General features: G+C 31.8%; 1 protein-coding gene across 2 annotated transcripts in view; it reads left to right on the forward strand.

Annotated features, from left to right (window-relative positions):
• LOC146994851 (uncharacterized) overlaps window positions 1–15,577 on the forward strand; it is a 29,857-nt gene extending 14,280 nt beyond the window's left edge. For both annotated transcript variants that reach the window (XM_085824578.1, XM_085824579.1), the window contains exon 4: window positions 4,789–15,577. In XM_085824578.1, the coding sequence (XP_085680704.1) occupies window positions 4,789–5,215 (427 nt within the window). In that variant the 3' untranslated portion in view covers window positions 5,216–15,577. The remainder of the gene's footprint in view (window positions 1–4,788) is intronic.
• The last annotated feature ends 1,756 nt before the right edge of the window (window positions 15,578–17,333 follow it).

A 17,333-nucleotide genomic window follows, 5' to 3' on the forward strand; every position in this document is an offset into this window, starting at 1 on the left:
AATATTTAAAAACAAATACCTGAAGAATGGATTACTAATCTTTTAAACTCAGATGACGGGACTGCATCTTAGGGGAGTTTCTCAAATAATATTAATATTTGCTTGCTAATCAATAGTTTACGATACTATAGCTTTTGTTACATACCATTATATGCAGTTTAATAGCATTAAACACTGTAAATTCAAATAGTTTTAAACTAATTAAAATGAATATTATATCAAATTTTTAACCACGGTGTGACTAGCATTTAAAACTAAATATTTTCTCTTATTTCCAAGCAGTACAAGAAATTATGTTTTTATTGTCTCATGTAAAAAATCGTACCCAGAAATTCGAGAGCTGCAAATATTAATATTTCATGTTAAGTTAAAAGGTTTGACATTCGAGAGAGAGTTATGCATTTCTTAGATATAAGATTTATCAATGTTTAGATTTAATTGTTAGTAGCATAATTTTAAGATAAAAATATATTATTTTTGAATTAATCTGGGAACATAGCGATATAAATGCATTCCATTTCATTATTTGGTTTACACATAGATTTTGACATATTGATTCTTTTTACATTTGGTATGCATAGACACATCTAGAAATATGTTCAATGTAAAAATTTGAAGCAATTAAAAATGCTCATCTTCATAACTAAACATCTGTTTCATAAATTTAAATACCCACCGAAATGTCTTCAACGAGATACTCCACATTACTAATATTAAATTAATGTATTAATAAGGATTGATTTTTAAATTTCTGGGATTTTGTTCGTTTTTTAAAACGATCATTATCATTAAAAATTGAATATTGGGTTTATTGAACTAAGGGAAACCTTACAGTGCTACAACAGTCTTTTTTTATCAAAATGTTAAACTGCAGTAGAAACATTTTGCATTTCTAAAGAGGTTGAATATAACACTTTTTTTCGAAAGTGCTTGAGCTATTTGTATAGAATGGTGCTGCTCTATGATATATAATTTTTTTTCAAATGGAATAGACTTGCATAATACAGCTTATTATCTGTATCATTTAAAGATTATGATTAAATGATTTTGAATGATTGGTTTCACTTTGGTTCAACCTATTATTCCTTATATATTTCAGTAAATAAACTAAATCAAACAGTAAAAAAATCTCTTTTCCCAAATAAAATTCGTTTTCAATAGCAGACACCACATGACCATTACATAGCATTTATAGTTAACATAGTTGTTGGAAATTATGGAAACAACCTCGAAGCCACAATCATGAAAACTTTTAACACCTGTAATGTCTGAATTTTTAAATCGTTTGGCTTAAGGTTATCTACAGGAAACACTGCAACAACTTCTTTATTTGAAGATATGATTGAAGAAATCACAATGGTTTGAATTGTAAGAGCTTTTTGAGGAACATTTGTACAAGACAAACCTTCAGTTTTACCGTTCTTATGTGCAATAGTAAGTTTAATACAAATCTTATCAAGTGAAAGATTCCCAACCTCTTCATGATTTTGTAGTCATGAAGATTTTTGAGATAAATACTTTGCATTTAACCTTGTTGTCGGGGGTTAAATGCAAAGTATTTATCTCGTAAGTACCCAGCATTTAACGTTAACATTTTTAAGAAAGAAGGATGCCATAAAATGAAGGACGAGCTTTCTTGTATCGGAGAATAACACGTAGGACTGCTTTAAAATAATGTGCAAGTTCATGTCATCATTTCAGCTGTGTAGGTTGGGAATTTAGCTTTCAATAATGAAATCTTTTCCCTAAAAACTTAATCGGTATATCATAATCTGTTCTCATGAACTTTCAGAACACAGATGCTGGATTTGGTATACCAAATGCTGGATTTGGTAACTGAACAGAGAGTTTCAGTTACCAAATCCAGCATTTCTTCGACTATTTTTGAGGTTTTCTTATAACTGTTCAATTGATTTGAAAGGTTTTCAAATTTTGACCATTTATTACATAGTATATCTTTTCCCAAAAGACATTAAAACATATTTGTTATATTTAAACTTTCACGAAAAACTGAAACAGTTCAATCATGCTCGACTTTAAATACACAATCACTGCTGGGCAACACTTCAACTCAATACGCAAAAAAGTATAGAATCAGATGCTTTCATTATTGCCCATGCATATGATAATATATTGCTATTAAGTTTCAAAAATTCTGAAAAGGAGGCAGTGTTGTCTGCAGCACACAGTTTTTTTAAGGGGACGGTGTACTTTAAAATAGCTGAAAATCAACCAAAATATTGAATCTGTGTTTTGATTCTCTCGTAATATTCCACATACATAACTACATCATATGCAAAAAAACGAGTTGAAATAGTCTAACTTTTAAAGAATTACAAGCATTTAAAATGTGTAAACAGCGAAAACTTTGCTCTTTAAATTTTGGAAAAAATGTAAAAAAATGTATTTCAACAGTTATTTACTGATGTTATAATTTATATATTTGGCAAAAGAAGTGTTTATTTTTTAGAAAAAGGCTATAAATGTCAGTATTGACAACTATTAATGAATTTAACTTTAGTTATGTAAATGCTATAGGCTTAGAACAGGAGGAAGCGTGATCAACGTCGCTTGAACCAAAGCAAAAAGAGAAGTTTAAAACTGGAAAAATAAAAAATAGTAAAAAATATTGTATTCGGAAAGTATTAAAAGATAATGTAAATGAAGGTAAAACATAGGATGCGGGTGAATTTTAAAAGTTTCATTCGATATAATGGATAAATTGCTTCTACCTCTAACTTTGAATCACATACGAATTTGCCATATGTTTATTTTTCTCAAATTTAGTATTATGAGATTAAAAATAGTTAAATCACACAAAACTATTATCCAGTGTCTATATATTCATATTTAAAGTTAATTTGCTGATTCTCATGACCATGTATTAAAGGTAAGTTTGAAGAAAGCTTTAAATTCGGTTTTCTCAAAACAAATCTTTTCGCAGTTCGCATGTCTTGAAAATGCTTCTCATTTTTAATTCAAATTGAATGATATTTGGAAAAAACTATCTTGTTATATGTTACAGTAGATCTGTGTACGCATTTTTGGATATGAGGTTATTAAGAAGTTTAAGCGTGTGATAAGTTTTAACAAAAGGTGACTTTTTCAGAAAACTGGGTTTAAGTTCACAAAAAGCCTTTTTAGAAATTTCTGATACATCATATTCAATAACGGATTACACAAAAACTTTATAACTAACTTAATCCCATCAAGATGGCCTTAATCTTCTTCAGAAAGTATGAAGACTCCCTGTAGTGTTCTAAGGGGATAGAAAAACTTTTGCTTTATGTGGTCGTTAAATTCTCCAGCTAGAAAAGGGGGACGAAATTTTGATTCGCTGTGTTGGGGTACACCCACATATTTAAATTATTTTGGAACCTCCGTATAGTTTCCTTAACCTTCATTTCAGTCTGCCAATTTGGGATAGCAATAATTTATTCGAAGAAGATTACATCTGATTAAAAGGGGACTTAGTACCCCCAAATCGATGAAATTTCCCTCTTTTTTTTTTTTTTTTCTTTTCCTTTCTTTTCTTTTTCTTTTTCTTTTTTTTTTTTTTGCTATAAAAATACCCTTTGTGATACGATAAGAACAGAAGTGGGGGTGTAATGAAAGTGATCAAGTTCCTGACTGTAGCATTATTGAATGCTGCTGGAACAAACAATTAAACTTTTTATTAATTAAAATACACCTGAATTAATTTAAAATGCGATTTGTATAGGAGAACAAATCGCTAAAAGAAGAAAAGAAATCACATATGTCACTGAGGGGTTTTAAATGTTTTATGTCTATTCAAATTTCAAATTTTACTTTTTTGAAAAAAAAATGAATAAAACGACAAATTAATATTATTACTATTGATTATAAATGTTTTAGAAAATATATTAAAATTAATTCTGATATTAAATGTGTTTTAAACATGTTTTAGAAACAAAAACAGGTAAAGAAAAATTCTACTTGCATTTTATGATTTTTTTGGCAATATTTCTGGCCACTTAAGGTTTGTAATTAAAGCTTGTAATGTATTTTAATATCAACCGTTATATCAATTGTATGCTTATATCAACTGAACAGTACTAGGTTTTATTATATATATAATATGTGTGTGTGTACTGAAATTCAGTAATAAAAATTTAAAGAAATTTGAAATGATTTAATAACCATTCAGACAGTTTACATTCTTTAAATTGCACTTTTTCAATACATCCTTTTACTTAAAGTCCTAAACTTGTACCGATATGGACTAAATTATTTAATATTTTTACTGCTTATTTAAAATTATTTGATTAATAGAACCAAGGATAAGTTTTGCAAAATAGTGAAAAGAAAAAATATAAGAAGTGAAAATGTATTTAAGATCATATGTTGTTTTTAAGTTTTTACATAAAACCCTGCTTTTTTTTTCTCAGAAATAAATTCATTAATTTAAAAATAAACCCTTAATGTTATGAAGAACACTAATAAATACAATAAAAAAATTTGGGACAAGTACATTGAAAATTGTGGGAGAAGAAAGAATTTTTATTGTTAAAGTTTTCTTCAGAAAATTAAAATTTAAGAACAATTACTAGCAAAAAAAAATTTTTTTTCAGCTTAAAATCATTTTGTCTTATAAAACCACTTAATAATATTCATAAAAAGTAGATGAAAGTTCTTAATCAAAAGAAATAACTTAAAATGTATTTTAAGTCCCCTTAAGGGAAGAATACTTTTTAAGTGAAGTCATTTAAAGTATTCTGTTCACTTTTGTTAATTCGAATTTTACTAAAGAATATTATCCTCCCTCAGTTCTCAAGAGTCTCGGACAATAACAGAGGACGGTCCATCCCGACTGATGATGTTTATGGAGGCTCGCCTAACGCTGTGTCGCCTGCTGTGTTGTAACGTCGATGTGCTGATGTTTCAGGAAATTAGAGCTTTAGTAAATCGCAGGAACTGTCAATGGAACCCTTATGAGAATGCTGACCACTTAGACGAAGCTTTTGCTAATTATAGGGATTTAAACGAGGCCTGGAAAGTATTCCAAACCAGTTACGAAGGTTTCGGAAATGTGTGTGAAGCTTCAGATGAAGGGATTGCTAGCACCTCTCAGCAAATAACATACAGCGTTTCACCATTTGATGACTCATTTTTCATCTGCTATCGAAAACAAATTTTAAATTTTAGAAAAATTGTCTCTATTATTACATCTGCATGGAATGAAGACTCCAAGTGATCACCTGAAAAAAACAGGTACTGTTTCTAAAGTTAAACTGTTGGCAAAAAGAGAAAAATCCATCGCTACAGACATTAAAAGTCTTCAAATACAGACAGACAGAAAGAAGTACAGGAGGCACCAAAACATCGCCATGGGCAAAACTTGTACCGCCCCACTGCACTAACCATCTATAGAAGTGTACCCTGACCGGGCACGCTAACACCATGCTCGGGAATTAGTTTACATTGCAGCAAGCAGCATTCATAATACACTGTTATATATTAATGGTGCATAATTTGCATTGCAGACAATATTGTCTCAGATATACTTTACACGGGTACTTTGCAGTTGAATGGATAGATACAATAATTACAATGCATAATTACAATAAGTTATTTACATATGTATATACATATTTCTTTTGTGTTTCGGTTTGGAGGTTTGTTGGTGGGGGGGAGTGTTTATGGTATGTGGTTCGTTGTTTATTTGGTTTTTTTGTTACACAATTAACAGTTTATAAGTTATTATTCATAGTGCAATTCATAATACAGCATACAGTTTATGAATTCGAGTATTTAAAATACGGTAAAATCCTAGCAAACGGTACGGCCTTGGCCCGATTTTGAAAATTGTAGCCAACACCAAAATAACGCGTTTACTTTTGTCGCCAAATCTTTGGAATTGGCAGAATGAAACATAGGCATAAGTTTGCGTATGTGAAACCCCAAACAAAATAATAATGTCACGATGAGTCTTTAAGAAGAGCAGAGCAGTTTCTTTGTGAATAAGTTAGTCTTCGTTAGATTGAAGACGTGTATTAGTTTAGGCTCCTTTCGAAATCTTTAGTGTCATTCTGCTACAACATTAGTTGTTATTTTCCCATCTTATGTTAACCAATATGGATGTTTTAGACATTATTGGAACTAAAAGGGGAAAAAATCTTTAGCCCTTTATAAAGGTTATCAGAATCGAATTCAGAATGAAAATAAGGAAAATGTAGTTTGTTGGATTTGCGTAAATGAAAGAATTAAAAGCTGCAAAAAGCGAAATTAAGGCCAACGAAGTCGTCGTGTTAGAAGTGAGCACGTAGTTTTAAAACGAATATTTATTCTGAAAGATTTTATAATAACCCACTTTTATGCAGAATTTTGGAGGAATATTGTTTCTTACTTTAGGAAACAATCTTTTAGTTCATTGCTAAAAATCATCGCAGAGTTTGAACATTTCTCTTCCTCCTTTTGAATACAGTATTAACTTCATTTATGCAAAGATCTGAGATTGTAAATATTTTTCGATTATTTCTTTTAAAAATTCTTTTTAAATCTAAAAATTTTTTGCCTTTCTACATTTCGGGAGAAGCCATGGTCCACTATGGGAACGGGGTAATGAAGATTCATGATTTCTCGGAAACAGGAACGCTTCTGACAACCGCGGAAACAGGAATCGAAGAGAAAGGAAGACACCACAGTGAGATAGATATGTTACGGCCAAAGCCCGAATTAGACGGCCAAATCGCGAAACAGCCAACATCACCTCACAATGATCGGCCAATGTCCGATTTTTTCTTCATTTCGGGGTTTGGCCAGCCAGTTCGCGAAATAGCATGGTGCGATAGGCCAAAGTCAGAAGAAAAAGGGTCATGAACAGATTTTGGGTGTTCGCATACCGTAATGCCAATGATAATCGCATTATAGCTGCGACAGAGGAGTTTTCAGACGAATCCGTCCCTCTTAGGTGCCAAGGATCGTCCTTCGGAACAAAGGCCAAGGAGGTACACTGGCCCTAGGTGGGCTGTAGTCTGAAGGGAGAAGTTTTAGTGAGTAAGGATCTCACAGCACCAGAAACCTCCTGGTCTCTTATGAAAATTTTCTCTCCCTTGGAGAAAACAAACAAAAAGATAATCACATTATCTACTGAGTTTATTACAGAAAATTATCAGTATCATCACTTGTTACAACAAGATGAACTTTTATGACATTTCGAATTGCACAGCAGTTTGCTATTTTTACATCTGAAGCGATTTGTTGAGCACTTGGTGGTGCAACTACATCGAGTGTAGGCCGCCAGTCAGCGATTGTGAAGAGGTAATGGTTCGTAATGATTTTTCCTCTGTGCCCACGGATGCCAATGTAAGTAGTTTCTCTTGCAAAATGGAAATCTCACTTCTCGAGTACAGTGGCCAGGAAGTTCCGGGCACTTCGCGAAGTGGCCGGCCAAAGTCGCATATACGCTATTCATTTCCAGTACATCGGACATTGGCCACACACCCCGGCCAATGTGGAAACTGGCCGAACTTCGGGCTTTGGCCGTAACATATATTAGAACAAAAGCAATCATTTAGAAATTGAAAATAAATTAGCATTTAGAAATTGAAAATAAGTTTTATGGGCTAATCTTTGGAATATGGTAACAGGTAGTTTGGCGACATTTTGGAAAGGCGATAAAGGTTACTAGCTAGGACTTTAGCTATGTACATGGATAAAGTCAAGAGTGTGCGCAATGCCATTTTTGTGCAATTCTGGGATTTTTTTTAAGTGAAAATAGCTCGACGTGTACATGGATCATACCGTGTATGTGCAATTCTTAAAAACGCGGCAAACAGTGGACGATTCTGCACTTTCTTCGAATTTCGCACCTAACCTTCGTCATGATTAAGCACTTTTGTTTCATAAAAGTTCTAGCATAAGCGTAATTCGGCTAGCAGATTCCTGAAAAAAAAAAAAAATGTTGAGTTAAAAAAAAACATGCCTTTACTTCGTGAAAACAAAATGGCGTCCCCCCCCAAAAAAAAACTAGCAGGTTGCTGTCGCCGGGTTGGTCGCCAAATTTTTGCCAAAAATCGCCAAGTTACTATAATCTAAAGATTAACCGTTTTATGATTCTTCACAACAAATATAAAACGAAACTTACTTCGATAGTAAGCTTGCTTCTATTGTCCATTGATGTAAAGCACGTTTTCGTTTTAGCTCCAACTTCAAAAAATATTTCGAATTTAAATATTGATCTTCCATTACACTGCTCATCGTAAACAAAAAATACGCTATTGAGCTAAAAAAAATCCTTATAAATCAATAGAACTAAAACCATTCATGTTCACTGTTTGGCTAAATCTCGTGTGAACCGTACAAAAATCCCTATAAATCCATAAAACTAAAATCATTCACGCTTACGAATGCAATATAACTGTACAAATGATAACTCAACAAAAAAACAGAAATTACGCATTAGTTTTAGCCTTATGGAAGGGAAAAAAACTAGAAACCCATCCCCAAAACACTGAGAATGTAAACTTTATCGCCTCCCGAATTTCGTCAAATCTTCGTGTGTACCATACACAAGAATTAAACCGAAAAAATACAATATACATTATTGAATTTTTGCAATAGAGTCATTTTTAAAAATAAGGAATAATTATATACATAATGCATGCATGAATTATATACATAATGCATATTTTACACAATATGTATGAACAACTGTTTGATTTTAATGTAATATTTCTGGTTTTATTTTAATAAGTTTTAATTTTTGGTAATTGAATTTCATGCACATTTTTTAACGTTTGGGATCGTTTTTCTAAATATTGCATGAAATTTCCAAAATTGGATTATTCAATCATCTCAAACACATTTCATACTGATTTCTAGTTTCTTTGCTTAACTTTTGAATAACAATAATTATTAAGAATTGATGCTTTATTTCATTAGCTTCTAATTTTACAAAGTTTAAATCTCTTACGTTTTTATTCAAAACATCAACTAAATTTCGGTAAAATCCTAGTACACGGTGCAGCCTTGGCGCGATTTTGAAAATTATCGCCAACACCAAAAATGATCCAAAGAACGTCTATATATATACTATATACTATGTGTGTATATAAACATAGTATATACTATGTATAACTATACATATTCTTTGAATGACCCGTTTACTACTCATAGTATATGTCGCGTTTTTAGTGCTCATCATAAAGTAGCCAAATCCCGTATGCACCGGATACTAGGATTAAACCTAAATTTCTACATTAGCTAAAACATTTATTTTCGTACCTATCAGATGAAACCTCAAGTAAAGACTGAAAGCTGTCTTCTGGTTTTTACACAGCTTTCCGCTTCTCCTTTCAGTGCAGAACACAATTAAAACAATTCTTAATGTTGCTTAGACATGTTTGCAACCAAATTATCAAATTGTTTTTTAAAATTACTTTCTCAATACAGGCGTCCATCTCTAGGAAGCTTAAATCAGGTAATTTAATACAAACAGACTTAGTATTCTCAGTCTTATTCGTCAAGGTATTATCAATTAAATTAAGTTTTAAAATAGCGTTTTAAGCTTACCTTTATTTCTTATACTCGGTCTTCCAACTCTTCAAATTCTAAATCCACATTTTGATAAATTTTCATCGTCAACATCACAATGTTCAAATTACAGCGATTCGGTATGAGCTATTTCCACGCCGTCGTATTTTCCGTGATGCAGGTATAATTTCCACGACGTCGATTAAGGAATTTTAGTTTTTCAACAGACAACAGTATTGTAGAACTTTCCTTAATTTTTTTGATAGTGATCAGAATTTGACATTTTACTTAAAAACCGTCAAGACACAATCGAAACCAATGTTTTTAAAGCTCAAAACGACAATTTATTTTGGATGATGCTCCTTTGGCGGATATATGACTAAGGCGTTCGCGGAAAAGAATACTGAATTCAAACGACACAACCAACATTTTATAATTAAAAAGAAATACTTCCTCTTAACCTTTAAAACAGCATATTCACCTTTGTATATGTTTAATACATATTACGATTTTTTAAAAATAAAAATGTGCGTTATTTTAAGAAATAAGGCTTACGGAATAAATAGTAATGGAACACCAACTGGCAAGAATAAATCTTTTCTGGATGTTGCCACTCAGCAAATCTTAATAGTTGCAAAAAGGCATTAAAATATATTTCCCCTCAGCAAATCTTAACAGTTGTAAAAGAAAATTAAATTATTTTGCCACTACAGAACCACATGTTCACCTGTTATCATATATACTATTAAATCCAAAAACATGTTAAAGTTTTTATTTTATTTTTTATAGAAATTCTACTTCCAAAGAAGTGCAGACGCCCGAAAGATTAAAGTTTAAAAACTATAATTTTTTAATGGCAGAAAAGGGTTGCCATACAAAGTATTACAAATACAGCCAACCGGATGCGATTACATTTTGTTTGTTTGTTTTACAGAGTGGCGCTAACAATATATTAAAATATTGATCCCGTGCAGTGTTCTAAAAAATTTTTCAACTAAAGTAGTAAGCAAAAGTAGCAAGTGACGTCAGAGATCACGTGACTTCTGTGACGTCATAGTTTCGCGTGCTCACATGACCTCTGACGTCATTACAAATTTACCGTCTATTGGTTCTGTGAGTTACAGACTATATTCGATTCTTAGTCTTCTTAATAACGTATCTTAGCTTTAACGAAAATTTTAAAACTATATTCAATTGTTTATATATCCATTTCTTTTTTAATTGATCCTATTTAATTTAAGTTTCTATTTTTAAATTAATTTGTGCATATCCATTCATAAGAGATTCCTCACATGTAAACTGTTATCGCTTTTGTACTAAATTTCTTTAGTTGGCAGTTAATTTTTTCTAGTTTATACGCCGTTGCTTGATTTTGAAGTCATTCCCATTTCTTAATTCGTAACAATATTATAATCAGGAGAATGAATTTCATCTCTTTGTCTGGGTACCCAATATATGGCGCGCAAACTGCGAGTTCTTTTGTCCGTTCCGTTATTACCATAGAACTGGAGAGAAGGAATTGATTTAAAATTAAAACACACAGGGACAAGAAGGAAAGGTAAGAGATCCCGATGCAGTTTTTTTCCTTTCATTCTCGCTTTTTCCCCTTCCCTAACCCCCTTCTCTTTATACCGGCGTCAGTCTATGCATAATACCAAATACTGAAATTTTAGTAGCACAAGTGTGTTAAAAGTCGCAAATTTGGGGAAGATCGCACGATCTGGCATCACAGATCCCGTGCGTTGGTTTTTAGAAATCTTAGGTAGACGGCTACTTTCACCTTGATTTGAAAGTAAAGTTTACAAAATTTTGTGAAAATCGGAATAACTTTGAAGATTTGTACAAGTGAGAAGTGACGGAGGACGCGGGCACTGTCCCTTTACCATTAGGTTAATCGGTATAGCACCGCGTCCACCCCTGTCTAGAGACAACAATTTGTACAGGTGACAGGTGATGGAGGACGGGAACGCCTGGCGTCTAACAGAGGTAAACAGGCATATGTCCCACACCCTCCCCTATCCAGACGCAACAACTCCCTGTGGCCCCATAAGGGCGCACCGGGAGTTTATCGATACTTCAACATAAAGTACTACTTACTCATAAACTACTGCCTACTGATAACATATAAATTCTGCTTATTCGTAAATTATCGCATACACATAAGTTACTGCTTGTGCTTGTACCTGAATTACTGCTTACACATAAATTACTGCTTACACATGAAATACTGCTTACATTAATATGATTACATTAATATGGTGCATTAATATGATGCTCAGTTACATATACATGCTACATTACACGTTAATTTGATACATAATTACACATTATTATGATACAATTACTGACAAATACTGCTTGCACATTAATATGATACACAATTGCATAATACATTGTACATATGGCAACATTCAGATCGCAGTTCACTCATATTGGGTTATTCAGTGCGGAGTATGAAACAAAATGCTGTTTCAGTTAAAGAATATACTACATAGTTGCCATGCACCGTTGCGTTACACACATATACTGTTGCACTATACATAACTGCTACTTTACACATAAGTTACTGCCTGCTGATGACACATAAATTATTACTTATATAAGTTACTGCTTGCACTTAAAATTCTGGTTTTACATTAATATGATACATTATTATAACATATAGCATTGTACATATGGCAACATTCGGATCACAGTTTACACGTATTTGGTTATTCAGTGCGGAGTATGAAACAGCATGCTGTTTCAGTCAGGGGTTATATTACATAGCTGCATTGTGCATAGTTGCGTTATATCATTGCATTACATACATATTCTGTTGCGTACATAAATTACTACGTACTCATGAATTGCTGCCTACTGATGATACATAAGTTCCTGCTTACACATAAGTTACTGCTTACAGACTAGTATGATGCATAAATACTCATAAATTACTCCTTACACATAAGTTACTGCTTGCATATGAAATACTGCTTGCACATTATGTTAGATACTCATTAATTACTGCTTATACATAAGCTACTTGCACATGATTTGCTGCTTGCCAGAAGATACTACTTACATATTAATATGATACATGATTACATATACACATTACCTTACATATTAATATACTTACATATGCACATAAATATATGCATTATATTACACATTATTACTCCTAAATTACTGTTTACACATAAATTACTACTTACACTTGAATTACTGCTTGCACATAGAATGCTACTTACACTTTAAATGATACATAATTACATATACTCATTACATTACACATTAATATGATACATGATAACACATTAATATAATACAAGTACTGCTTACACATTAATATGATACATTACTGCCTACGCATAAGTTACTGCTTGCACCTTGTTACTGCTTATGCATAAATTACATGTTTATGATTACATACATATTCAGTTGCACTGTACGTAAATTACTACGTACACAGGAATTGCTGCCTACTGATGATGCATAAGTTCCTGCTTACGCATAAGTAACTGTTTACATATGAAATACGGCTTAAACATTAGTATGACACATAAATACTCATAAATTACTCCTTACACATAAGTTACTGCTTACACATTAGTGTGATACGTAAATACTCATTAATTACTGCTTACACATTAGTATGATACAAAAATACTCATTAATTACTGCTTGCACGTAAGTTACTGCTTGCACCTAAGTTACTGCTCACACATATTCCTGCTTACACATGATTTGCTGCTTGTACAGACAATACTGCTTACGTATTAATATGATACATAATTACATATACCCATTACCTTACACATTAATATACGTAAATATATGCATTACATTACATATTATTACTCATAAATTACTGCTTACACTTGGGTTACTGCTTGCACATAAAATACTACTTATACATCAATATGATACATAATTACATACACATTATATACATACATTATTACATATACACATTACACATTAATATACGGACGTTGTTCTATATATGTACGTAAAAATAACACTAAGTAATATGTTTGCTGATGAAAGTAAAATCAAAACACATTGGCTTGTCATTTTATAATTAATGCGTAATTAATGTTGCATTTAATGCATTTGAATTTCAGTTTCTTACATTTGACTTGAAGAGAAAAAGCAAAAAATGAAATTTCGATAGCTAAAGTGATAAAATACAAAGGATAAATTTGAAAGCCTATTACAAATATAAATATAAATTCTGGCATAGAAGATCATTAGTTCCAAGTCCTATTTGCTAATCTTCCATAGACTAAAAAATATCTGATAACCTAAAATACCAAATACAGAAACACAAAATAAAAAAAATAAATCTGAAAACAACGAATAGAGTTAACAATCAATTTTTAGAATTAAAATTAGCGTTTCTGCGCAAAAGCAAGAAATTCGGCCAGCTGGTAGAAGACAAAATTTTCGGTATACAAAATTGAAAGTTAACGTTTCGTTCCATTGGGCAAAAAGACACTGAAATTGATGCCCAACTGACTTAATTCACTATTCTACTAAGAAATTCAAACATCAACAAATGGCGACTACGTGGAACATAATAAATAATAACAGTACAACTCAATCACTTTTAAAGCGAAAACGCACAATTTACTGACATATAAATAATATAAAAATCAGCTCATTGATCTAGGTAACAGAGTGAGTATATATATATATATATATGTGTGTGTGTGTAATAATAAAATTCCATAATCAAGAATACACTTAAAATTCTAACTGTATGTTCTTTTCATTTTTAATTGCGACGTTCTCTTATTTGAAAGTACGTGGAATTAAATGCACAGCCCCGTAGTCAAGTTGTTTTTCCCGCCTTTTCTACACTTACAGTTTTAGAATGTTCTCGAAATATTTAAAGCGAACTGGATTGGCTGACGTCATTTCTTGGAAGCTCCGCCTTTCCAGAGGCTATAAAAGGACTCGCAAAAGATATATCGAGGCTTTTTCTTAAATGTCACGATGCAGTAAACTTCATACAAAAAGTTATTAGTAATTCTTTTTATTTACTCCTGATATCTGATTTTTGTAATTGCTATTTCTCCTGAATAATAATAAATGGATCCTGTTTTTTAAACTTATCGTCTGACTATTTAAGCTACGACTACATTTATATTTCTTCGGCAATCTTTATTTTGGACTAAAGCTGATACTTCATATATATATATATATATATTTGCATTTGATGCGGCTGATTACAACAAAAAAACAGAGATCGCAAAAAAATTCTCTTCTGAGTAAATTTTAAATTTATTTTATAATCGATTTTGGAAAAAGTGTCCTTTATTATGTCTCTACATACAGATGTCACGCAAAAACAAACTTCAAGTGGGTTGGAGAGCGGTCAAAATGGATATTTTCCTTAAATTATGATACCCTAAATTTTTCGTGATTACACTACTTAGTGTAATAATCCAATTCTTACTTTCTTCGTACAAGAAAGTAATCTGAACTAAGACAGATGTCTATTCCTTTTAAGTCCTAAAAATCCTGCAATTGTAAAATTATTTTTAATATAAAATAGAATGCAGCAGATGTGACTGAGTGTTCCTTTTTTTTTTACTTTAAAACAGTTACCATGCATGCACCGAAACTTGAAGGCAGCTTACATATAATTGTACATAGAAACAAAGAATATAATATTAGAGAAAGATATATGTAGGGCGATCAAATATGAGCCTTTATTGGCTGAACGACTTGTATGTGCTTGGGCAATTAAAGTCGTTAGGCGGGGTTGGCTCATGAAAACGTGAAACCAAACGAAATATATCGCAGTATGATGCCCAGTTCGGAGAAGCTACACTTCCATGGTCAAGCGTGAAGGTTTGGTGCAATGAATTCAAGCAAAGATGTGAACCGGTTGCGAATCGAAGTCATCCCCGTCGTCCTTGCACCAATGTGACAAATGAAAACATTGCACGTGTTCGTGAACTTATCAAACGGTGTCGACGCTGCACAGTGCTTCAAATTTCAGAAGAACTTGGTGTCAGCTGTGGAAGTATCCAGTCAGTCATCAGAAATCAGTTGGGCCTGAGAAAATTCTCAGCTCGTTGTGCTCTAAAGTTACAGAATAATAATAAAAAAGCTGGCCAAGTACACATTTTTCAATTGTTTCAAACTCGTTTTGAAGAAGAACAGAAAGCTCTTTTGCATAAAATTGTTACCTGTGACGAGACGTGGCTTCATCATTGCACTCTCCCAATCAAAGCCTGCAAGCATGAATGAAGACGAAAAAGCAAAGGAAACCCATGGAGGTAGGAAGTAAGATGGAGTCGCCCTAAACAAGTTTCTCCCGTACCCTGCTCTGAAGCACCGGCGATCCCTACGTGGTGACCAAAACATTGGTTCATTTACCGTTGAGTTCTATGGGATTTGACGCGTTCGGATGTAAATATTTTGTAATTACGTCGTAAATATACATATAAATGTATATATTTTCTTTTTCTACAACACTTCAGAGTCCTAAGTATGTGAAAACAACATATTTTTAAACAACATTTCATTCTGAACGGAATTAAATGCTATACTTTTCACAGGACAGTTTTCTCAGAATGGTTTAATTTGAAAGAAATATTTTCACAAGTTTTCGTTAATTACATTAGAAAAAAAAATTAAGGTAATTCGATTTTATTCGGTTAAGGTACAAAAATTAAGATCAAAGTTTATTGTATTATTTATATTAAAATTATGCATTATTTCTTTTCTATTTATAGAGCTTCTTCCTAAAATACTTTCTTAAATATGACATGATTTTTTGGCTTCTGAGGCTCTTTTAAATCGAAAAATGTAAGTCAATTTATAATTAATGCTCGATTTGGTTCATTTTAAATTAGAGAATTATTAGCAATTAGCGAAATACTTTAAATAGTACTTGACTTTCTCTGAACATTTCTGAAAGGGAATAAAATAAGTTTTTTTTTTAAGTATTATTTAAAACTTGTAACTGAGTTATTATAAAATGTAAGGGGAATAATTCTTTTAATTATACTTATCAGATTTTTTTTTTTTTTACTCTTCATTTCAACAATACATATTCCAAAACTCTTTATTACGTTCTTAAGTGCGCATCTCATAGCATTTGCTTTACAATACCCTTTAACAGATTGCTTTCCAATACGAACAATTCTTGCTTAAATAGTTTTATAACGTATTTGTCAACAGGATTTCAGTTTATGTTTACAATTCAATATTAAGTTTATTATGTATTTAGATAACATTTATAATCATTATAAATTAGATACATTTAATCATTAGATTTCTTCACAGTACTTTCACAGTTGTTTATATGTGAATAAATTCTTCATTTCAAATACATTTATAAATAATTTAATGAATATTTAAATATTTTGTCAGATACATGCTTTTTGCAAGCACATGCATAAATACCCATACATATTTCCTATTTATCATTTCCGGCATGTGCAAATCTTTAATTTCTGTGCATTCACTATATTTTTCGTTTAAATGTACCGTAAGGTATTTTTCATTCTTTAAGCATAACATTTTTCTTAAAATCTATATTTTTGTAGTGCAACAGCTTAGAATTTTATAAAACAAATTCATAATCAAAATCGCTCTTGTTAGTTATCGAAAAATAACCAAGATGTGATTTTTGCGTTAATGTCAGTAAACTATACAAATTGCTATTATCCATCACACTATGAATGTTTCTTTCATGCGAAAGTGTCCCTTTTTCGATTTCTGTGGAACTGTCGTGTGTCGAAATACTATCAGAATCTTGTCAAGCGAGCTTTTGAATGTAAACAAAGAACACCCCGTCTGGTGACCCAAGCTTCAAAGCAGTGCTTCACTTTTAG

Source organism: Stegodyphus dumicola, chromosome 10, assembly GCF_044657685.1.
Source record: "Stegodyphus dumicola isolate Sdum_Otavi_A_Nest chromosome 10, ASM4465768v1".
Lineage (NCBI taxonomy): Eukaryota > Metazoa > Arthropoda > Arachnida > Araneae > Eresidae > Stegodyphus > Stegodyphus dumicola.